The following is a 23,737-nucleotide window of genomic DNA, read 5'->3' on the forward strand; positions in this document are numbered from 1 at the left end:
ACATGCCTGTAATCGAAGCACTTGGGAGGCTGAGGCAGGAAGCTTGTAGCAAGCTCAAGGCCAGAGCAGGGTATATAGTGAGTTCTAGGCCAGCCTGAACTACAGAATGAGACCCTGTCTAAAAAAAAAAAAATTTAAATTTTGAGACAGGGTCTTACTAAATTGCCGAATTGCCCAGGCTGGGCTCAAAATTAGAATCCTCCTGTCTCAGCTTCCTCCTCCTTGTCCTGGGATTACAGGTACGTGACACCACATACACTTTATTTCCAAATCTTAATGGAGTTTACAGTACAATATATTTGTTGCAATGTCTCCCTCCAAGAAAATTTTAGTAACTCAAGAAGATACTTTACAAAAAAAAGAAAAAGAAACAAAAAAGAAGATACTTCAAGGTCACCGAAATGGGATTTGCAAAAATGCAATCTGACTGCTCTATCATATTGGACTCCAAAACAGATATACATGACAATAACAAGAAGATCACCTAATAACGTTATTTTCTAATAGGTACTTCCACAACCCTAAGACTTTATGTGATTAGTCTTGGCAACAGGAGAATAAATCCATTCATTCATCCAAACCCAAATCCCCAAATGCAGGGAGGGGCAAACACCATGAGAACAGGCTGGGTGGTCAATTGCTTTAGGTTAATTTCAAAGGCTTGTCTTTGAGTTTCTGGCAATAAAGTTTGAAAATGGGGGACTGTGCTGGTCCTCAGGGTCTCTGGCTCAGTGGCCACAGGCAAATCATTAGTGCGGACACAGTGCTAGCCCTTCTGTTAGCTCCTGCACAGCTGTTCATCTCAGAGCAATGAGTAGACTGGACAAACACTAAATGTACTTCAGGGCTTGCCTGTCATGCACGAGGCACTGGGTTCAATCCTCAGCACTGCAAAAAACAAAACAAATTAGCAAACAAACAGAAAAACAGACAGACAAAGAAGTAAAATGCCCTCAAGAAGGCAGTTCTTAAGTGACCAATAAATTAGGGGACTTTCCTTAAATTAAAGTGTCAGTCAGGCACTTAATAAAAACAAAAGGCATTTGTGCAGCCATCTTAGAGCTAAGAAGATAAAGAACAGGAGAAGAAAAGCAAGACTTATGTTAGCTGCTTGCATCTTGTAAAAAACCCGTTAAACCTTAGCCAGAAGTTTTTGAGAGAAATGCTATTTGAGAAGGAAAGTAAGCAGGATTTTTCTATTTCTTAAAAACCAATACCCTTTTTAGTCCGTTAATTAAAAGTCAGTGTTTTGGGACAGGGATTTAGCTCAGTGGTTCTGTCACTGCCTCACCAGCTCAAGGACCCAAGCTTGATCCCTGGTACAAAAAAAAAAATCGGTCTTTCAACATATTAAAAAAAGATTCAGATTTGGTCTAGTGGTTCTGTCACTGCCTCACCAGCTCAAGGACCCAAGCTTGATCCCTGGTACAAAAAAAAAATCGGTCTTTCAACATATTAAAAAAAGATTCAGATTTGGTTGAACAAGGTAAAATTAAGGCAGTGCCTTTATGCCCAATAAAGGAAAGCACTAAGAAATACACTTATTTGAGAGGGACATGTTGAGCTTATGTATGGATATAATATTGAAAACTTATGGCTTTACATATAAAATATTAAAGATTCAAAATTTCGTGTTTTCTGTTACTTTTTTTTTCAGCTACACGGGTTTCAAATAGCCCACCTAATGTCAATGAATTGAAGAAACACTTCTCACACCATTGTGGAACGAAAGGTAAACGGTGCTTGCCAACAGCTGTTAGCACTTGGACGGTGAATGGCTGTGCTTTGTGCACCACTGACCCCCGCATAACAGAGGAGGACCCAGGACATAAAACACACTTGGAAATGGCGAATGTCCTTTGGACTTTGCTAGAAAACAGAAGATGTACAGTTTTGAGGTACTGCTGCCTTGTAATTTTACCAGGATTTGGATTTTAAAAAGTGAGAGGTTTTTGTTTTTTAAAAGAGTAAAGCCTTTTCTCCTTGAATCCCCTGTGCTGGGACCCTGAGGGCCGCCCTTGGGCAGGTCCCTTGTCAAGCCTTGCTGTACCAATGCATGGAGCGCTTCACCGCTTTCACCCAGTTTTCCATATTCATTTCATAGTCTTCCCATTTCTTTTGTGGCTTGAAAACCATTTCACTTTGCCTCAGTTTCTTTAGTTCTTCCTTGTCCTTCCAAAACCCTATAGATGAAAAAATTACTCAAATGTTAAGGTAAATAATGAGTCCACAAAATATAACCAAACACATGCGCTTTGTGCTAAGGAAAACCACTAGTATTTTGAAAAACAATCCACACGATTTTATCGCTTTAGATTTCTGGTAGATTGGACTATTCCTGGAATAAATACACCAGGATTTTAAAATCTTGATTTCTAATGTTCAGCTTTTTTCTAAGTGGCATGGTACCAAATCACTTTCAAAGCAGACATACTTAACATCATTTAATTTCATGACTGGTAACTGCATTTTTTAAAAAGGAAAAAAATACATACATACATTTTTTTTGGTTTTGGTTTTTGAGAAAGGGTCTCTTGATGCAGTTCAGGCTGGCCTTGAACTCACTATGTTGTACAAGCTGGCCTCAAATTTCTGGAAATCCTCCTGCCTCAGCCTCTCCAGTGCTAGGATTACAGCTGTGTACCACTATACCTAGCATATTTCCTTTGTATTAAAATGAGTAAAGGCAGATGGGTATGATAGAGCACATCTGTGATCCCAGCACTCAGGTGGCTGAGGCAGGAAGATCTCAGTGAGTTCAAGACTAGCTTAGGCTACAGAGGGAGTTCAAGGCCAGCCTGAACTACATAGAGACCCTATTTCAGAAATCCAAAACAAACAAATAAACAAATGTGAAGGTGGCACATGCCTGAAATCCTAGAATTCAGGAGGCCAAGGCAGGAGAACTGCTGCAAGTTTGAGGGCAGCCTGGGCTATATAGTAAGTTGAAGACCAGAACTACATAGTGGGACCCCAACTCCAATAAACAGAGTGAAGGCAAATTAGAATTTTGTTGTTGTTCTGTCTCTTCTTTGAGGGATTTGCTGGGTTGTTTTGTTTTGTTTGCTGTACTGTGGATCTAACTCAGGATCTTGTGCTTGTGAGGCAGGCACAGCACCGAGCTAAATCCCCAGTCCGAAATTAATATTTTGTCATACATCTTCAGGTGAGTGGCAACTCTGTCAGAAACCTAAACTTCAAAGCTAGGAATTAATATAATAGTTTCTTTTTCAAACTATAGCATTTCATACAATTTTAATTCCAATTCAAGGGGCTGGGAATTTAGCTCAGTGGTTCTGCCTTCTGCCTTGCAAGTATAAGGACGTGAGTTTGATCCCTGTTTTAAAAAAAAAAAAAAATCCAATTCAAGATAAAATCCTAGTTCTAGTATGTATTATTCTTTGCTAAGAGGATCATGGGATATATTTATTGTTGTTTTGTGGAGCTGAGTATTAAACCTAGAGCCTCTAAGCAACACCCCTTGCCCAGACTAGATCATGTGGTTTATAATAAAAAGCAGCACAAGAACACATTTATAACTATAATCATAAAGTAGTGTGGCTGGGCGTGGTGGTGCACGCCTATAATCCAGCACTGGGGAGGCTGAGGCAGGAGGATCGCTGTGAGTTCGAGACCAGCCTGGGCTACATAGTGAGTTCCAGGTCAGTCTCAACTACATAGTGAGACCCTGTCTCAAAAAACCAATAAATAAATAAATAAATAAAGCAGTGTGAAATGATATAGGTGTCTTAGGTAAATGCAGTATCTCTTGTCTTCTCAGAGGTCCATCCCTCCTATTTTGAAATACTTAACACAGTCTAAAACTCTGAAGTACATTTTCTCTTAAATAGAAAGGTATTTTAGTGACACATAAAATATTTTTCTAATTTTTTTTTGGTACTAGGGAATGAAAGCAAGACCTTCACACTGAGCCACATCCTCAGCCCTTTATAAAATTCTGATACAGAGTCTCACTAAATTGCCTAATCTGGGCTTAAATCTGCAGTCCTCCTGCCTTAGCCTCCCAGAATGTTGGGATTATAGTTGGGTACTACCATGTTTGCCTTTGGCTTATAGTTACATGCCACCATGCTTGGCTTTCATTTTAAAATTTTTCTTTTCGGTCACATTCTTTTTATTTACAAAGTTGGCATTTTAGATTATGCTTAAACGTATTAATTTATCGAAGCTTTTAAGAGACTATATATATGTATATATACTATCTGTACATCAGTTAGATGAATCGAGTCATGAAAATAAATACTTCTTAAAACTCATTTCTACAACTTTTTTTTACATAACTAAAAGTATTTTACTATTTATAAAACCAGTAGTTGACATATAACAATCAACACAACCTTCCAAAATATTGTTTTCGAGTTACCACTTTAAAAGATTTCATTTTCTTTGCCTTCTCTCAACTTTTGTGGTAGTGAAAGGTGGACAGCATGTGACTTTTCTACAATCTGATAATAATGATCATGCTAAAAAGACCTTACATGTTTGATTTTTTAGATTAAAAAGTAATTAAGCATAGGAATTACTAAAACATCACTTATACACTTTCAGAAAGGGCACCAACTAAAAACCAACTGACACAAATTTAATTGTTTGGAGTACTAGGTAGAGGAACTGTAAGACAATACACACACACACACACACACACAGAGAGGGAGGGAGGGAGGGAGGGAGGGAGAGAATGAAATATAAACATAGTTCTTTATATTTTAAGGTAGATGTACATTTTTCATTCTTTTTTTTTCTTTCTTTCTTTTGGTACCAGGGATCAATTCAGGACCTTGTGCTTGTGAGGCAGGCACAGTGCCACTGAGCTAAATCCCCAGCCCCAATAAATACATTTTTGTTTTTTTGGTATTGGGGATCGAACTCAGGACCTCGCGCTTTCAAGGCAGGTGATGGAACCACTGAGCTAAATCTCCAGCCCCAATATATACATTTTAAAAGTTATCTTAAATACCTATAGAACACACAGTTTCTGGGGGTACATTTAGAAAAAAATAAAGGACGTACATAATTTTCAAGTTTTTCTTTTTCTTTTTTCTTGGTGTTATGGGGATTAAATTCAAGGATGCTCTATACTGAGAAATATCCCTAGTCCTTTTTATTTTATTTTTTAAGACAGGATCTCACTGTGTAATTCAGGCTGGCTTTGAGCTTACTATGTAGCCCAGGCTGGCCTTGAACTCACATGATCCTCCTGCCTCAGCCTCCTGATTGCTGGGATTACAGGTGTGCACCACCACGCCCAGCTCCCAGCCCCTTTATGTATGTATGTATGTATTGATTGATTGATTGCGGTACCAGAGATTGAACTCAGGACCCCAGGACCTTGCACTTGTGAAGCAGGTGAGGTGCCACTGAGATAAATCCCGGGCCCTCAGCCATTTTTTTAAAATATTTTTTTGGGTTCAGGATCTCACTAAATTGCCCTGGCTGGTCTCTAATTTGTGATGTCCTTGTCTCAGCTCCTGAGTGCTAGGACAACAGGTGTGCACCACTGCACCCAGAGCTCTGGCCTCACATCTATAAGAGAGCCAAAGTTTGAAATTAACTATAGATTTAATGAAGGGGACAAAACTCAAGCTACTATGTTATGTGCAAGAATAACCTACACGTGTTGTTAAATGTGGGGGGAGGGGTGAATGGGATCAAACAAATGGCCTTCAACCTGAACCGCATCCCAGCAGATTTGTTTTATTTTGAATCAGGGTCTCACCAAGAAGCTAGGTTACACAGGCTAGGCTTGAGTTTGCAATCCTCCTGCCTCTGCCTCTCAGGGTTCTGGGATCACAGGCATGTGCCACCATACATTCCATGGTTTACTATAACATTAAATTTAATTTATTCAGCTTGCAAGGATTATTTTTGAGACAGTTCTTGCTGAGTCACTACACTGCCCAAGGTAGACTCAAATTTGTGATCCTCTTACATCAGCCTCCCGGTGATGGGACTGTAGCATGTGCTGCCACACCAGTCATGATTTACTATAATATCAAGCTTAATTTATTCAGCTTGCAAGAATTATTGACATATCTTGGAATTATTTCTTTGCTGCATTCTACATTTGCTTGATTAAGAGTTACAAACTGTCAGTACATGGCTGTAACCCCAGCTATTCAGAAGGCTGAGGCAGGAGGATCACAAGTTCAAGGCCATCCTAGGTAATATAGCAAGATTTTACCTCCCTCTTGGTTTTATCACATTAGCACTTCCCTTTTCAGGAAACACTTTTTCTTTTTTTGTTGTTGTTGTTTTTTTGAGACAGGGTCTCACTATGTAGTTGTGACTGCCCTGGAACTCAGTATGTAGCCCAGGCTGGTCTCAAACTCACAGTGATTCCTGCCTCAGCCTCCCAAGTGCTGGGATTACAGGAGTGCACCACCACGCCCGGCTTAGGAGACACCTTTTCTATTGAACTGCCCACCCCTCATGCTCTCCTCCCCTGTCCGCCAGCCCCTTCAAATTTGAACTCATTGTTGCATTTTCTGGGAAGCCAGCCATGTGCTCCACACCGTTGCTACTTGCGGGGCTTATCACACAGGTATGATAATCTTCCTTCTGACTTCCTATCCTAGATACCTGCCTAATCCCACAAGAGATCAGGGAAAATGCGTTTAACCTCTTTCTTCTCAGCAGGGAGGATCAATCACGTAGCTCAACAAATGCTGTTCAATAAATAAAGGAAGGGAGTAATTCCTAAAGCCAAAGACAATCTTATCGACAAAAATTCTCCTTTTTAGCAGGTAGTGAGGATTAAAGCCAGGGTCTTGATGCTGAGCTGCATCCCCAGCCTTTAAAAAATTTCTTTATTCTTGAGACAGGGTCTAAATTGCTAAGTTTTCCAGCTAGGCTCAAACTTGTAATCCTCCTGTCTCAGCCTCCTGGAGGTCTGGATTACAAGCATGTGCCACCCCATCTGGCTAAGATTTCTTTGCCAATGTCTACTCAATGTCTGAACTCTTTTTCAACTATGCTTCAACTTTTGGACCTCTGTATTCATTTCTGCATTATCTCTTTTCAGCAAGAACCTTGTCAAGTCAGTTTAGCCAGAATCTCCAATCCTCAGTATTTGATCACCCCGATGTCTCTTCCACACCAACCCCCAGGTGGAATCTGGTCTTGTCTGCCTTCAGCAAAAATCCTGTTAGGTTGGTTTTCAGCCAGAATTTCCTCTTACCCCAGTGTTTCCTCCTACTGCTGCTTACTCTGGCCCTTGGCTGTAAATTCTCACTTGCCCTTTTCTCCCCCACCCCAAGATTTTATTACAGTAGTTCCTATGCCTCTCTCAATAGTCCTCTGAATCGAGTCTGCCTGACTCTCCTTCAGCAAATGTCATTCTAATTCTTTTCTTCAACACCAGCTGCCTCCCATATTAGAGACCAAAGCCACTGAGGATTACAGGCCACCCCTCCTGGCTCTGAATGAGAGGTGACAGCTGGCAGGGCAGAGCCAGACCAAACGACAGAGGTCTCAGGAGCAACACAGCTCAGGCGCTTGGACACTGCCCGCCCAGCAAGAAGTTCAACCTAGGCTGCAATGGTGGCACTTGCTGGGAAAATGAGGAAGGAGGTTTGTAAGTTAAGTCCTATGTGGTCAACTTAGTGACTTAGTGAGACCATCACAAAATTTAAAATAATAATAACAAAGGGCTGGGGATATAGCTGAGAGCAAAGGCCCTAAGTTTAATCTCCCACCCCATAGGGGGGAAAAGTGCTGCTAAACTAGATGGACATCTTTAGGTGATCGCTATCACATGGGGAGAATACTGCCACATTGAATAACCTGAAGGTTTTCCTTTCAGCTAAAATTATTTTCAGTAATCTACAAAGGAGCACCAAGGTGACTGAGTTACTCTGACTTATTCTTTTCCTTTCTTTTTTTTTGGTGGTACTGGGGATCAAACTCAGGCCCTTGTGCTTGCAAGGCAGGCAGCAGAACCACTTATTATTTTAGGCAGCTCAGAGTAAACCTGGCAGAGCATGACCAGGTGGATTCATGTTCTAAACATGTGCAAACTGAGCAAATCCAGAAATATGTCCACCATCTTTGTTTTTTGGAACTTGTGCCCTAGACTCTAAACAATGCATACCTAGGAATGTGTTGGTTTGCTTTCTTTCCTATTTTCTTTTTTGAGAAGATAGAGTCACCAAGTAGGACTAATCCATGTGAGATTAATCACCAGGCTGGCTTGGAAACTGCTATGCAGCCCAAGCTGCTCTCAAACTTTGGATACCTGCTAGGAATGGTGGTGCAGCCAGGTGTGGTGGCACACACACCTGTAATTGGGAAGAAGCAAAACAAAACAGAACAGGAGGCGGGGATGTAGCTCAGTGGCGCAAGGTTCTGAGTTTGATCTCCAGTACCTCAACAAACAAACAAACAAACAAACAAACAAACGTGGATCCTCCTGCCTGAGCCTTCCACATCCGGGCACTCCAGGAGTGTGCCACCACACAGCGCACCGTCTTCCTAGCTTGAACATAGCATCTGTGCCCTTCAACTGAGCACGTTCTGAAATGTGCCCTGTACTTTAGTATATGTATGCAGGCTCTCCCAATTAAATCCCCACAGCGCTTCTTTCCAGGAAGAGCACTGCTTTACAAATAACCCTAGTATTCCCCTTACCTGATCCGGGTAATGGATCTTTAATCACTCTTAGCTCCTGTTTCTGCTTTTTGGCTTTGCATTCACCAAGATGTGAATTTATTGCATTCAGTTATAGAAACAATTTGCAAGAGGGGCTGGGGATTTAACACCGTGCTGCCACTGCCTGCCTCACAAGTACAAAGTCCTCATTTCGATCCCCAGTACCACACACACACAAAAAAGTTTGCAAGAAATCTCTATTTTAAACAAAACTCAGACATACCAGCCAGGTGTAGTGGTGCACACCTATAATCCCAGCACTTGGGAGGCTGAGAAAGGAGGATCACCATGAGTTCAAGACCAGCCTGGACTGCACACCAAGACCCCGTCTCAAAAAATAAAACAAAACAAATTCCCACATACCAACAGCAAGGCCAGCCAGAGAAGCTGCACCCAGGCAGGACATGTCAAAGTGGGCAGGTCTGTCTATGCTCTCATTGATCAAGTCTGACGTCATCTGCATGACAAAACCATTCCTACACACCCCTCCATCTGCCCTGTGGAGTCAGAGACATGAGATAAATTATTACCACACAAGTATCATTCACTATTTTTCTCTGGGCTACATATTTTTCTTAAATCCTTGAATGTGTAAGTTTTTTCCACGTTCATTCATTTGCCTTCTTTTCTTTCCTCTTCTTCCTCCTCTTCTCCTCCCTCCCCTTGTTCTGCTGCTTCCTTTTTTTAAATGTTTTTGGTGCTAGGCAATGAATCCAGCCCAGGGTCTTGGGCATGCTAGGCAGGTGCTGTACTACTGTACCACATCATCCCTAAACCCTGTAAGTGTAACCCAATTCTAAAATAATATCATTTAACATTTACCTGATGACAGAGGATCTTACTGAGTAATGTATAAACATTTTTCTGCATTCTTGCTATGAATGTTTTCATTTATCCCATATGCTGTGAACTAGTTCAAAACAAGCAATGTATACTAAACTAAAGCAATATAAAACTCATTTAGATATGACAGTGAAGAAAGTCAAGAAATCTGATGCTACCGGGCCAAGGATAATTACAACTCAGAGATCTCAGACTTATATAATACACATACAAGTGCCAATATCCCCCTAAATTTTATACTGTTATATTCTCCATAAATCCAAAATTAGCTTTCTTTTCCTCTCCTTTTTTTTTTTTTTTTTTTTTTTTTTGATACTGGGAATTGAACTTAGGACCCTGCACTTTCGAGCAGGTGTGGTACCACTAAGCTAAATCCTCCTCCAAGAATTTTTGTTTTTTGAGGCAGTGTTGCTATGCAGTCTTTGAATTCAAGATTCTCCTGCCTCAGCCTCTCACCTGCTGGGATTACAGGTGTGTCCCACTATACCTAGCTATGACCAAGAATTTTATTGCCAAGGAGGTAGGCATAAGCTCTTTTTGAATTCCTGGAAAATCATAATAATGAAAATACTAATTAATAGCAGCTACTGCTCACCTGTTAGAAACAAAGTGTACATACCGGATTTTTGTGACAGGAATACGGATCTCTTTCTGCATGATCTCATATAACTGTTTGTTTCTAGTTAAAAAAAATGAGATGACTACTTTAGAGGATATTCATATCCTTATAATTCTCTATTCTGATCTCAAAAATAATTACTTTACTTATTTAAAAACATGCAAAAGAAATATTAAATAAATATACAGACTAACTTAAGATCATCTAGCATAGTGATGGTGAACCTTTTAGAGCTTTCAATTATAGAAACAGTCTGCTGTGGCTTCGTACCATAGATTCACCATGACTGGTCCAGCAGATGCCCACCTGAGCAACAAACTCACGTCCTTGTGTTTTTGCTTTCATGTAAGATAGCATAGTTTTTATTTTACAAAGTTTAACCTATTACCATCTGATTAAAAATTACTTAATTAGTAGTTATTAGGATGACATAAAACCACCATTTAATAGAATTCATCAAATATAATCATTTTGCAGTCAGAGAACATTTTATTTTTAAACAATATAAACATTCCTGATTCATATCTGCTTTTTTTTTTTTCCAGGTACCAGGGATCAAACCTAGGACCTTGCGCTTGGGAGGCAGGCAACAAAACCACTAAGCTAAATCCCCAGCCCCATATCTGCTTTTAATAATTAATTTTCACAATCTATACTTTTCCCATAATGACATGATCACAGGAAATATGAATAATTCTAATTTTTAGTCTTTGAGTATAACTGAAACATTAGCGTGAATTCTCCCTCGTGAAAAATGTCACAAAAACATTTGAAAATTCTCATTTTGAATCTTTTTTTTTTTTCCCCTCTTCTTTTTTTTCCAGTACTGGGAATTGAACTCAAGACCTTGCTCATGCCAGGCAGGCATGGTGCTGCTGAACTATATCCCCAACCCAAATTTTATGCTAAGAAATTGAACTTTTTTTTCTAGTATTGAAGATTGAACCCAGGTCTTTTCCACTGAGCTGCATCCCTAGCCCTTCATTTGTAATCTTTATTTTGAGATAGGGTCTGTATCACCACACCTGGCTTTGATTTTGTTTTGGTTTTCCTTTTTGTTTATGGTACTGAGGATTGAACCCAAGACCTGAAATATACAAAGTGTATGTTCTACCACTGAGTTACATCTCTAGCCTTGGATACTTACAAAAAAATCATTCAGTTTTCAGTTATCAAATTTGTGATGCTAGTACTTTAAAAATGAAAAAATAAATAAGCAACAAGAATAGATTATATCATACATAGTGTGAATTAAAATATAACTTAAATAATTCAATTGCAATTCAGAAGTTTCTATTTGGTAGCAAATTAATAAAGCAAGTGGCAAAGTGTGACAGAGAGTTTGAAGCAGGGTTTCCCACCTGAATGCTATTGACTCCAATATTGCTCGTACCAGATGGTATTTACTGGTGGAAGGCTTCAAACCCATAAAGGAGGCACACGCACAAGGGTCATTTAATGGAGCCTAAAAGTAAGAGACAATAAGAACACAATGTATTATTAAGTTCTAAATTACATCTGCAGAGCTGGGGAAATACATAGGACAGAAAGCCAGCCATGTAAACACAGCCCAAACATTATGTTAACCATTAGGATAACTTTTTTTTCTTCATACTAAGGACTAAAACCATGTACCACTAAGCTACATCCCTAGCTCTTTTCATTTTTTATTTTGATATAAGGTTTCACTAAGATGCCTGGGATGGCCTTGAATTTGTGATCCTCCTGTCTCAGCCTCCTGAGTTGCTGGGATCACGGGTTTGCACCACTATGCTTGGCACAAGGATAAGCTTTTAACAGCCTGTAAACAAGGTTGAGTCAGTTTATTGGACTTAGGTGGACCTTCTATTTACATTCATATCAACAAAGGGGACTGAAATATAAACAATTAAAAGCCAAGTTTTAGACAAAAAAAAAACCATACAAATCCTCCTCTCTCCAACTGTAAAGTTTTGGGTCTTTTTAGTTTTATTTTGTTATTGGGGGCGGAACCCACTAGTATTGCAAGGAGAAAAGCAGACCCATGGAGAGAAGCAGAAACCCAAAGCACATCCCTGATGATCACTAAGACGCCTCAGTCCCAGCCTTCACAGCACGGGGTACAACCAGCTTCTCTAGAGGGTAACTCCATGCAGCCTGTTCCTTGCACGCAAGAGAACCCTCGTCAAAGCAAACCCCTCATTCCTTCAAGATGGGGACTTGACTCACAGCCTCCCCGACCCCACTACAGCCACCCACAGCAGCAGCGGCAAAGGGAGACGCATGAGCACTGATCGCTTCCTCAATGTCCACTGCCTCACCCGCCGAAGCACAAGTCACGCTACAGCAAGCCAGGGGCCCACCCTGCGCCATGCAGGATGGGCCCACCCTTGTGCTGTCCCCTGAAGAGGATGTCACGGACTTTCCAGTGAGCCAATTTCTTTGACATATTCAAGAACTTCTCAGACTGGAGATGTAGCTCAGTGGTAGAGCACTTGTATAGCGTGTGTGATGCCCTGGGTTTAGTCCTCAGCATGGCCAAGAAAAACAAAAAGAAACAAACAAAACCTAAAACACCTCAGTGCCGTCCTATTACCCCAGGCTGTGACAGTGTTGTATCATGAAGGGCAGTATCATAAATGTGAATCTCCTCCCTTCCACACCACTTCTCATTTTCCCTCACTGACATGGTCTGCCATCTGTTTACCCATTACTTTGGTCAATGCACTACTGTTTCAATTAACTTTCAGTTTCTGATCAAGAGCCTTTTCTTGCCGACGTGGTGGCACATGGCTGTAACCCCAGCACTCAGGAGGCTGAGGCAGGAGGATTCCTGTGAGTTCGAGACCAGCCTGGCCTATATAGTGAGTTCCAGGTCAGTCTCAACTACATAGTGAGACCGTCTCAAAAAACCCAAAAACCAATAAAGAAATAAACAGAACTTTTTCTTAAACCGAGTGGGGTGATATGTGCCTATAATGTCACTTAGAGGATCACAAGTTCAAGACTGGCCATGTTTGATCGTTCAAAACTCTCTCTCAAAAAACGAACTGGGGAAAAAAATAACGAGGGGGAGGTGAGGATGGAGCTCAGCACTAGAGCACTTGCCTAACACACACGAGGACCTGGGTTCAATCCCTGGTACTAACAAAAAAAAAGCTTCATTTTATACTAGAAATCATGGCAGGACAAGGACATTTTATCACAATGAAATTAAAAATCTTGGGCTGGGGATTTAGCTCAGTGGTTTCATCACCTGCTTTGCAAGCACAAAGTCCAGAGTTCTATCTCTAGCACCCCCTCAAAAAAATACTATCTATAACATGTCTAAATTTTTGGGTTATTTTTTTAAAATCAGAGACTTTGTATCATTTTTTTCAGGCATGTGAGGTGATGGAGGAGTCAGAGTTGTCAAGACAAAGTCACTGCTAAGTCCCCTAGCACATTTTTCAGGAAGGAAATAACAAGAAGTAACCTAATGAAACTCTACCTTTGTGAATGACAATTACTCATTTAACTTTTCTCCTGAAAACTTAATTCAACACTTTGCACTTTCTGTCCTGTCATAGGTGCTGATCGCCTCACACCACTCTGAAGAGGATGTGATCGCCATGTATACTTCATAAACTTTCAGATAAAGCAAAGAAAGAAAATACACAGATGGCAAAATAGTATCTTAAATCTGCTTTTGAAAATATAGTATATTAGCCGGGCGTGATGGTGCCTGTAATCCCAGCACGCGGGAGGCTGAGGCAGGAGGGTCGCTGTGAGTTCGAGACCAGTCTGGGCTACATAGTGAGTTCCAGCTCAGTCTCAACTACACAGTGAGACCCTGCCTCAAAAAAAAAGAAAAAAGAAAATAGAGTATATTTAAATGTTTACATCACCCTGACTTAATTTTTTTCCACCAGCTTCTATGTTATACTACCAAACTTTAAAATTTTGGACATTATCTGATTGAGAACGACATGGATTCTAAAAAGTGAAAAGAAAACTTTGGCCGGGATTTAGCTCAGTGGTGTCACACCTGCTTCGTAAGTACAAAGTCCTGACTTTGAAGAGAAAACTTTTTTTTTTAAATTGAATTTAGTGGTACATTCTAGGTATACAGTACAGTTACATTCATTACTGGGATCTTGTACCTTTACCTGACAGGTCTTGGTTCTCATTTTTTCACCTTGTCCCCACCCTCCCTTCACCCCCTCCTCCTCTCCCCATCTACAAACACTTTAATTCCATTTTTACATTGAGAAAACTTTACTTTAATTTTATTTATTTTATTTGATTCTAGGGATCGAACTCGATCACTCTGCTTGCAAGGCAGGTGGTGGAACCACTGAGCCAGATCCCTAGCCCAAAAACTTTATTTTATTTTTTAAAAGCTTTACTTTAAAAGTATTTAGAGGAGCTTAAATGGACTAGTATGAGTTTTCCCCAAAAGTAATTTTGTTTATAATACTTCAAAAGGTTTATAAAGTCTCTATAGCAATATTCTAAAATTAAAGGCAGTATTACAGGTCTTTCAATTAAACACAAAGTAGCCAGGCATGGTGGTGCATGCCTGTAATCCCAGCACTCAGGAGGCTGAGGCAGGAGGATCACGGTGAGTTCGAGACCAGCCTGAGCTACATAGTGAGTTCCAGCTCAGTCTCAACTACATAGTGAGACCCTGTCTTAAAAAAACCAAAAAACCAAAACAAAACAAAAAAACTAAAGTTAAGTGCCATAAAATTTAGTCTTTTTTGAGTTTACCTTTTGATTAGGCAAAGTAACCAACACATACCATAAAAATTAACAAGAAGAAATACTGACTTGTTTACTTTGTTTTGCTTTGTTGAGACAGGTTAGTGCTATTAATAGCCCAGGCTGGCCTTGAACGCTCTATGTAGCCCAGTCTGGACTTAAACTTGCAGCAATTCTAATGCCTTAGCCTTCCAAGGGCTGGGATTACAGGCATGAACCACTATACCTGCCAGAAATGTTTTCTTTTTTTTTTAAGTTGATTTTTTAAACAGTTAGTGAACCTTGGAAAGACACACACACACACACACACACACACACAGAGTATGTATGTAATTCATATATAATTTATATATTTATAGAGATAGATCTATAGATATAGATACAAAATTATGTGTGTGTGTAGTACTGTGTATACCTTGATATTATTTTTCTAAAATTTTTTTTTGGTACTGGGGATCGAGTTTGGGCCCTTGTGCTTGGAAGGTAGGTGGCAGAACCACTGAGCTAAATCCCCAGCCCTATTTCCTAATTTCAATGGTATACTTTAAGTAAAGAATGCCAATTTACTGATATATTGTCCCCCACTGGGGAATGGCTATTTTTAGTCATCCTACAGTAATCCCAGGTGTTATGTAGAAGTTCTTGACAAGCCTTCCAACAGTGACATTCCACAGAAAGAGTCCTAAACAGCGGCCAGCTGAATTCTGTAAGCACAAGCTAAGCCAGCAGAATCACAAGGGACATTCTGCTCTTATGAAATTCGTTCTAGGTCAGCACAACTTCTCAGCCTAGGATGCACCTTTCATCTTAATTTTGTTCTGTGCCCCTCAAATTTTCAAGTAACAACATGACAGATATATACTTTTGAGTGGGACAGGAGAAAAAATGTTTGCTACTGCCATTAACTTTTTAGAATACCTGTAACCCGCTAAAAGATGGAACAAAATAAACCCCTTCAGAATCTTCAAGACTTGTGGCCATTTTTTCAGTCTCAGCAGCATCTGTGAAAAGATCTGCAAAAACAAATACAAAAACAACAATAAAACCCTAAAACAAAATGGAGTGGGAGAGGGACAAACAGAACTGTTATACAACTAGTATTTACCTGCATGCCCATGATAATGTAATGTAAAAGGTCAACCTGGAGCCCATTTATCCCAGCTCTGCTCTCATACTACACAGGTAATGATGAGCCCACAGGAGGGACAAGATGGCCCCTTTAGACAGGCTCTTGACGCAACAGGCCTCACTTCTTATCTTATTTTTTTAAGAGAACTGTGTTACTTAAAGAATCAAACATTTTTTTTCTTTCATAGTACCAGGGATAAAACTCAGGACTTTGCACTTGCTAGGCAGGCACCACTGAGCTATATCACTGGCCCTGTTTTGTTTTGTTTTTGAGACAGGGTCTCACTATGTAGTCCAAGATGGCCTCAAACTTGCGGCAATCCTCCTGCCTCAGCCTCCTTCCTGAGTGCTGAGATTATGGGCGAGTGCCACCACCATGCTTGGCAAGAAGCAATTTTATGTGTGTATTTTTAGCATCCAAGATTATTCTCCTGGGGCTGAGGTGTAGTTCAATGGTAGACTGTGTGCTTAGCATACAATGCAGAGGCCCTGGGTCCAGTATTCAGCACAAAACTGGGCGTGGTGGTACACACCTGTAATCCCAGCACTAGGGAGGCTGAGGCAGGAGTATCGCTGTGAGTTCGAAACCAGCCTGGGCTACATAGTGAGTTCCAGGTCAATCACATAGTGAGACCCTGTCGCAAAAAAAAAAAAAAAGTATACTGGGCCAGAGATTTAGCTCAGTGGCGCCATACCTGCCTGGCAACCACAAGGTCCTGAGTTTGATTCCCAACACCAAAAAAAAAAAAAGTATCAATAAAATTAATCTTTAAAAAACAAATACAAAAAAAAAATGTCCCTCATGTAGAGGTACAAGATCCCAACAATGAATGTAACTGTACTGTATACCTAAAATGTACCAATAAACTCAATTAAAAAGTTGATTACACAGGTACAAACTCCCAGTGATGAATGTCATCATACTGTACACCTAAAATATACCTATAAACAATGCAAAGAAGTTGACTGTATTAAATATCTGAATAAAATGCATTTTAGAGAGGAAAAAAAAGTCCCAATATCTAAATATTTAAATCAAGACAAGATATGGAAAAGCATACTAGACAGCTGGTTTGAAGAAAGTTTTTGGTGAAAAACAGAAAAAAGGAGGTCTAACTCTTGCATTCTTTACTGTTTCTTCCACCCTTGTTTGAAGAATTTCTCTAAGTAATCTATTTGAACTCTTCTCCAGTGGGCCTACTGACACACGCTCCTGGGTAAGTACACCCCACTCTGCCTCGCACTGACTCCAACCAGACTTCTACATACAATTCAGGGAAAAGCCAACGGAGGACTCTGGGAAGCAGCAGGACACTAAGCGCCACCATACTGGAGGTCACTTTCTGTTTTCTTTTCTGTGGCATCTCCTGGCCTAGACTCAGAAACAACCTGAAATCCAAAACCTCAACTACATAGTGATAAAAAAAAAAAAAAAAAAAAAAAAAAAAAAAAAAAGACACTGCACATCATTAACCACTAGGGAAACACAAATTCAAAACACAATGAGACAATATTACGCATCTATTAGAATGGCTAAAATTTTTAAAAAGAAGAAGAAGAAGAAAAAAAAACCCAGAAAGAACCAGAACAAGTACTGCTGAGAATGCAAAGGAGGGGGGTGTTTGATAGATTTTTTTTTGCTTTTATAAAGCTGATGTGTATGTGTATTTACATGATCTTCGATCCCACCCCAAAAAGGTATTCACTTTTTGTTTGTTTGTTTGTTTTTTATATCAAGGATAGAACTCAAGACCTTGTGCTTGTGAGGCAGGTGTGGCACCACTGAGCTACATCCCCAGCCCAGGTATTCACTTTCAAATGAACAAGCTATAATATGTCCATATGACATAAAATTGCAGAGCAATGGAATGGAATAAACTATTGATAATATAGAAAAAACAAGGGTGAAACTCTCAAAGATATTACAGTGAATAAAGGAAAGCAGCCTCAACTGGTTATACATTCTACGACCCCAGTGTTAGGATACTGGAAAAGGCCAAAGCCTAGGGAAAGAGAATGAATTATTTGTCAGGGATTAGGATGAGGCAGAGGTCAACTGCAGAGGCTCCATCCAGGTGATTTGGAGGAAGGTGGGTAATGAAAGTGTTTCATATTTGTATTCTGGTAATAGTTACATCAGCCTACACAGGTTGAAAACTAGTGGAACTATCAAACAAAACAAAACAAACAAACAACAACAACAAAAAACAAGGTATGGACAGCTTTCAGAAAGCAGTCTGATACATTTATAAGAGGAATGAAAAATGGTATAATTCTTATAGAGAAGAATTTGGCAAAAAAAACAACTATGTATCTTTTTTGAAAAATCAATCTCATTGCTGGGTATTTATTCTTTTCTTCTTCTTCTTTTTTTTTTAGTTTTTTTGAGATAGGGTCTCACTATGTAATTCAGGCTGTCCTTGAACTCACTATATAACCCAGGCAGTCCTCAAACTTGCAGCAATCCTCCTACCTCCGTTTCCCAAGTGCTGGGATTACAAGCTTGTGCTACTATGCCTGGCTCTGGGTACTTACTCTTATTGTAAAGCCCTGGGGTGGGAATGTATCTCAGTGGTAGAACTCATGCCTAGCATGCATAAAAGCCCTGAGTTTGATCCCCTGCACTACAAAAAGAAAAGAAATAAAAAGATAACCTCTAACAATACAAAAATACATATTTTTAAAAAAGGATATACATAAGCATTATAGCACTGTCTGTATTTTTGAAAAATTGGAAAGAAACTATTGGGCCAGGGATTTAGCTCAGGCATTGCCACCTGCCACACAAGCGCAAAGTCCTGAGTTCGATCCCCGGAACCACAAAGAAAAAAAAGGAAATGATTTAAATGCCCAAACACAGGATATTGGCTGGCTACATCTATACATATAACACAGTATTATATAAATGTGTGAAAAGAATGAAAACAACCAATACAGGTGAAGCAACTCCCAGAAGGCAATGTAAGTGAAAAATAGCAAAGTACAAAAGAACATTCATGGCATAGGAGTCCTGTGTAAGAAAGAAGGGAAAAGGCTGGGGATTTAGTTCAGTGGTGCCGCTGCCTGCCTCACAAGCGCAAGATCCTGAGTTCAATCCCAAGTACCAAACCAAACCAAACCAAAAAATGACAAAGAAGGGAAAATAAGAAAATATACATATATGATCCTGTTTTTACAAAAGCAAATAGGTAAGACAAAAAAACAATCTACAAAAGGTAGATAGAAGGCAGAGGGAAGGAGTCAACTTCTTTGAGTGTAACTTCTTTTACAATTTTGTTTTTGGGAATCGTGTTACTGTTCCATGTTAAAAAGTAAAATAAAAAGGGCCGGGGATTTAGCTCGGTTCCACCGTCTGCCTTGCAAGCGCAAAGATCCAAGTTTGATCCCTGGTACCACAAAAAAAAAAAAAGAAGCAAAAGTAAAATAATAAGTTTTAAAGGCTGGGTGGGAGAGTGAAATGAAATTAAACACAGTAGCAGGAATAAATGAAATTCTATTTCAAATCAATAAAATTGCTAAAGGGGGAGGAAAATGAAATTTATCCAAGTAAAATTTTAATAATACTATAAATTAACCCCATATCCTTGATACAAAGCCTTGAGAACCCAAGGCTTTATTCACATTTGCATTCCACAGCAGGCCATACTTCACTGTGTCACCCTAGCAGGAGACATGCTAGAGGAAGGCATGCCTTTGAACTCAGGCCACCACCTTCTCTGAGCCCATTCACTGTATGTGACATGTATCCAGCCACCGTCACTTAGGATTCACTTCTTTTTCAGAGGATGCTCGCCTCACCTGTCTCAGGAGGGAGACTTCATCTCTCTCGGGAAGGTATCCAGAGTGAAGGAACCAGTTTCCTTTATTCTGAGTAAACAAGAGTTCTGATTAATCCTCCCCGCTCAATACCAGGGATCAAAATTTAGGACCTTGTGCTTGCAAGGCAAGGTGCCACTGAGCTAATTTTAAGTATGTTTTTATGAAGTCTTATGAGGATTTTTTTTCTCTCATTGAGTTTATTGGTACATTTCAGGTATACAGTACGGTTGGATTTCTTTTTTTTTTAAATGAGGATTTGTTGAGGCAGGCAGATGTGGCAATTAAAAATCATACTGTGAAGGAAGATGTCCCCTGAGCCTTGTTATTGGAGGAAGCAGAGGTGAACTGCCTCAATTGTAGAAAAGACATAGGGTGCCGGGGATTTAGCTCAGTAGTTCTGCTGCCTGTCTCTCAAGTGCAAGGTCCTGAGTTCAATCCCCAGCACAGAGAGAGAGAGAGAGAGAGAGAGAGAGAGAGAGAAAGGCATAGGGCATCCTTCTAGGCCCTCAAATATATCATGATCCCTGCTCAGGCTGTTCATACTCGTCCACTCTATTCTGACCAGATGCCTTCCCCACCCAGCAACCCCTCGTTCTTTCTTCAGACTCCAGCTGAAACAATTCTTCATGAAGGCCTTTGGACTCTCCAGACTAGACCTCACACTAAACATGCACATGCATACACACACGCACACACACAAAGATGGGTTCTCTCTATGTTGCTCAGGCTGCACTCCACTACTTATAGATTTAATGTTTTTAATGTACGTCTTTCATGCTAACTTGCAGCATCCGTGTGGGCAGAGAGCACCACTGGTGTCCTCTTAGCACACATAGTTCCAGGGGCATTCTGAGAACTCATTTATTCACTGATTAAATAAAAGCAGGGAAATGTGAAAATATTTATAAGACTGAAATAGTAAAACAGATCAGAGAGTGAAGAAGTGGACCAAAAATGAACCAAATGAAAAAAAGAAGAACATTTGAAGACTCAAATGTAGCCTAAAGGAGGAAAAATAGGAGAAAGAAATAGTGTGAAAAAAATAGATTAAGAAAATGAGCAGGTAGTGGTGGGGCACACTGTAACTGCAACACTCTGGGAGGCTGAGCAAGGGGACTGCAAGCTTGAGTCCCTCTAGGCAACTCAGTGAGACCTTGTCTCAAAGTAAAAAAACAAACAAACAAACAAAAGAGGGCTGGAGATGTAGCTCAGTAATAATAATGTGTTTCTAGAATATGCAAGAGCCTGGGTTCGTTCAATTCCCAGTACCACACATGTATGCACATACACACACACACATACACACACACATACACACACACACACACACACACACACACGACACAGCTAGAATATTAAAGGACATACACTTAAGGAAGAGAGTTTAAAATGTAAAAAGCTTTGAAATTTTTTTTTAGTTAATAAGTAATCTTATGTTTGTAATGCAGATGCAGGCTCAAAGAGAAATACTTCCTCCTGGATTTTTTTGGTTTTTTTTTTTACCAATACAATCACATTTTTCTTTAAACAAATAAACTCATTTGAAAAGGACAAAGTAAGTCACAGCCTGTCTAATAATGTAATTGTAAGTGACAACAACTATTAATACCTTGGTATTAATACTTTGGTATACAATATTTCACATGAAGATGGTTTCATGGATTTTATAAAACCATGAAATACAGTTCTATAATATATAGGCCGTTCATTAGTTGTAAGAGCCAAAACGCAGAAATAGCCTAAATGTTCAACTGATGCAAAAATTATCTTATTCATATAACGAATTATTCAGTATAAAAATGAGGTATTGATATATGCTACAACCTGCATGGACCTGGAAAACATTATGCTGAAAGAAAAATTCAGTTATAAAAGATCACATATCTGAAATCTCAGCTCTCTTGCAAGTTCAAGCCCAGCCCTGGCAAAATAGGGAGACTCTCTCTCTCTCTCTCAAAAAAAAAAAAAAATCATATATCAGATAGTCCATTCATCTAAAATATCCAGAATAAGCAAATCCATACAGACAGAAAGTAGACTAATGGTAACGTAGGGGTAGGAGCAGGAAAAGGAATACAGGTTAAAAGGGAATCTATATTAGTGGGTAGAATATTTTAAAATGTATTAATATTATTTTCCTATTACTTGATGTTTTTAGACAGTATCTGACTGTGTAGCCCAGGTTGGCCTCAAACTCTTAATCATCCCACCTCAGCCTCCTGAATGCTGGCATTACAGGTGTTTGCCACCACACCTGGTAAGGGTGTCTCTTTGGGCCGGGGATTTAGCTCAGTGGTTCCATTGCCTGCTTCACAAGCGTAAGGTACTGAGTTCGATCTCCAGTACCAAAAACAAACAAACACAAAAACACAATGTTACGGGCTGGGGATTTAGCTTAACGGTTCTGCCACTTGCGTCACAAGTGCAAGGTTCCAAGTTCGACCCCCAGTACCAAATTGTGCATGCCTGTAATCCCAGCACTCGGGAGTATAAGGCAGGAGGATCACTGTGAGTTCGAAACCAGCCTGGGCTACATAGTGAGTTCCAGGTCAGTCTCAACTACATAGTGAGATCCTGTCTCAAAAAAACAACAAACAAACAAAAAAAGATGAATACAGGAAGGGTGTCTCTCTGAGGAGAAATAAAAACATTTTAAAATTAAATTGTGGTGATGTTTGTAAAACTACATGAAAATTCCAAAAAACAATGAAATGTATACTTTAGGTGAATTATATGGTACATGGATTATATCTCAATAACACAATTAAGGAAAAGTAAAAAATATTATACTGGCTATCCTTTAAGTGGTTCACATCCCTCCTTAATGTGGCACAGATGTCAATGAGGTATGTAGCTACTCAGTTATTTGTGATTGTGCAATATTCCATTGTACTAATACACTGACATTTAATGCTTTGTTATTAAACCAAATTCATTTCCAACTGCTGTGTTAAACATCCATGTCTGTACAAAGCTTTGTATACCTCCATGATTTTCTTATGTAATAAACAGAAGTGTTCATTTTATAGGAAATGAATAGAAACAATCTGCACCTATAAAAGGACAGATACATACTGGGCTGGGACAGAGCTCAATGGTAGAGCACTTGTCCCAGATTCAATTCCACACACAGCAATTTAAAAAAAAAAGATGCATATTGCCTGGCTGCTAATTAACATTGGTCCTAATGGAAAATATGAACACTTTTTTCTCTGTTTTTCCACCAATGCTGAGTATCATCAAATTTATTAATCTCTGATAACAGATTAAAAATAGATATTGATGGGTGACAATTTAAATGTGCATTATCTTGATTATTCAATGTGAATAGCGTTTTGCAATGGTCATTTTATTAGGAAATCCTTATATTTCTGTCGTTTTTCCATTTGTCATTTTATTAATTTCCCTTACATATGGTACAGTTATTTTTATCAATTTTTCCTTTTTTTTTTTTTGCTTTGTTTTTTGGGACAGGGTCTCACTATGTAGTCGAGACTGACCTGGAACTCACTAGCCTGGGCTAGTGAGAATGTAGCCCAGGCTGGTCTCAAACTCACAGCGATCCTCCTGCCTCAGCTTCCCGAGTGCTGGGATTACAAGCATGAGCCACCATGCCTGGCTTCAAACTTGAATTCTTGAAGTCTTGCCTGTGAAATTCATTGAGAAGATGACTTACCTAATTGTTGAGCCCATTTTATGGCAGTCCCAGTGTCTCCTGCATTGCCTTCAGCTAAGCATACAACTTCTGGCCCAATCTTCCACCCAATTAACGGATAAAAGCCTTAGAAAGCAGGTAAGCAAACAAGTCATAAAAAATAATAAATACACAATTCAGACAACTATGTAATAGATCAGCCTGATGACATAAAAAATGGCAGAGTTCCTAGGAAGTCAGACTGCTTTAGCTCAAATCACAACCCTCTCATATTTACTAGCTGT

At 39.6% G+C, this 23,737-nt stretch overlaps 1 protein-coding gene across 2 annotated transcripts in view; it reads right to left on the bottom strand.

Annotated features, from left to right (window-relative positions):
• Window positions 1-205: 205 nt before the first annotated feature.
• Gk5 (glycerol kinase 5) overlaps window positions 206-23,737 on the bottom strand; it is a 66,342-nt gene continuing 42,810 nt past the window's right edge. The window contains exons 11-17 of one of the 2 annotated variants that reach the window (XM_019205118.1): window positions 23,475-23,579; window positions 15,770-15,864; window positions 11,491-11,594; window positions 10,130-10,189; window positions 9,031-9,164; window positions 2,051-2,183; window positions 206-888 (exon numbers count right to left, since the gene is read on the bottom strand). In XM_019205118.1, the coding sequence (XP_019060663.1) occupies window positions 876-888; window positions 2,051-2,183; window positions 9,031-9,164; window positions 10,130-10,189; window positions 11,491-11,594; window positions 15,770-15,864; window positions 23,475-23,579 (644 nt within the window). In that variant the 3' untranslated portion in view covers window positions 206-875. Of the gene's footprint in view, window positions 889-1,371; window positions 2,184-9,030; window positions 9,165-10,129; window positions 10,190-11,490; window positions 11,595-15,769; window positions 15,865-23,474; window positions 23,580-23,737 lie in introns of those variants that run through there. The other variant, XM_019205117.2, reaches the window with a different exon arrangement.

The sequence above is a fragment of the Fukomys damarensis genome, unplaced genomic scaffold (assembly GCF_012274545.1).
Source record: "Fukomys damarensis isolate Sample0158 unplaced genomic scaffold, DMR_v1.0_HiC HiC_scaffold_37, whole genome shotgun sequence".
Taxonomy (NCBI): Eukaryota; Metazoa; Chordata; class Mammalia; order Rodentia; family Bathyergidae; genus Fukomys; species Fukomys damarensis.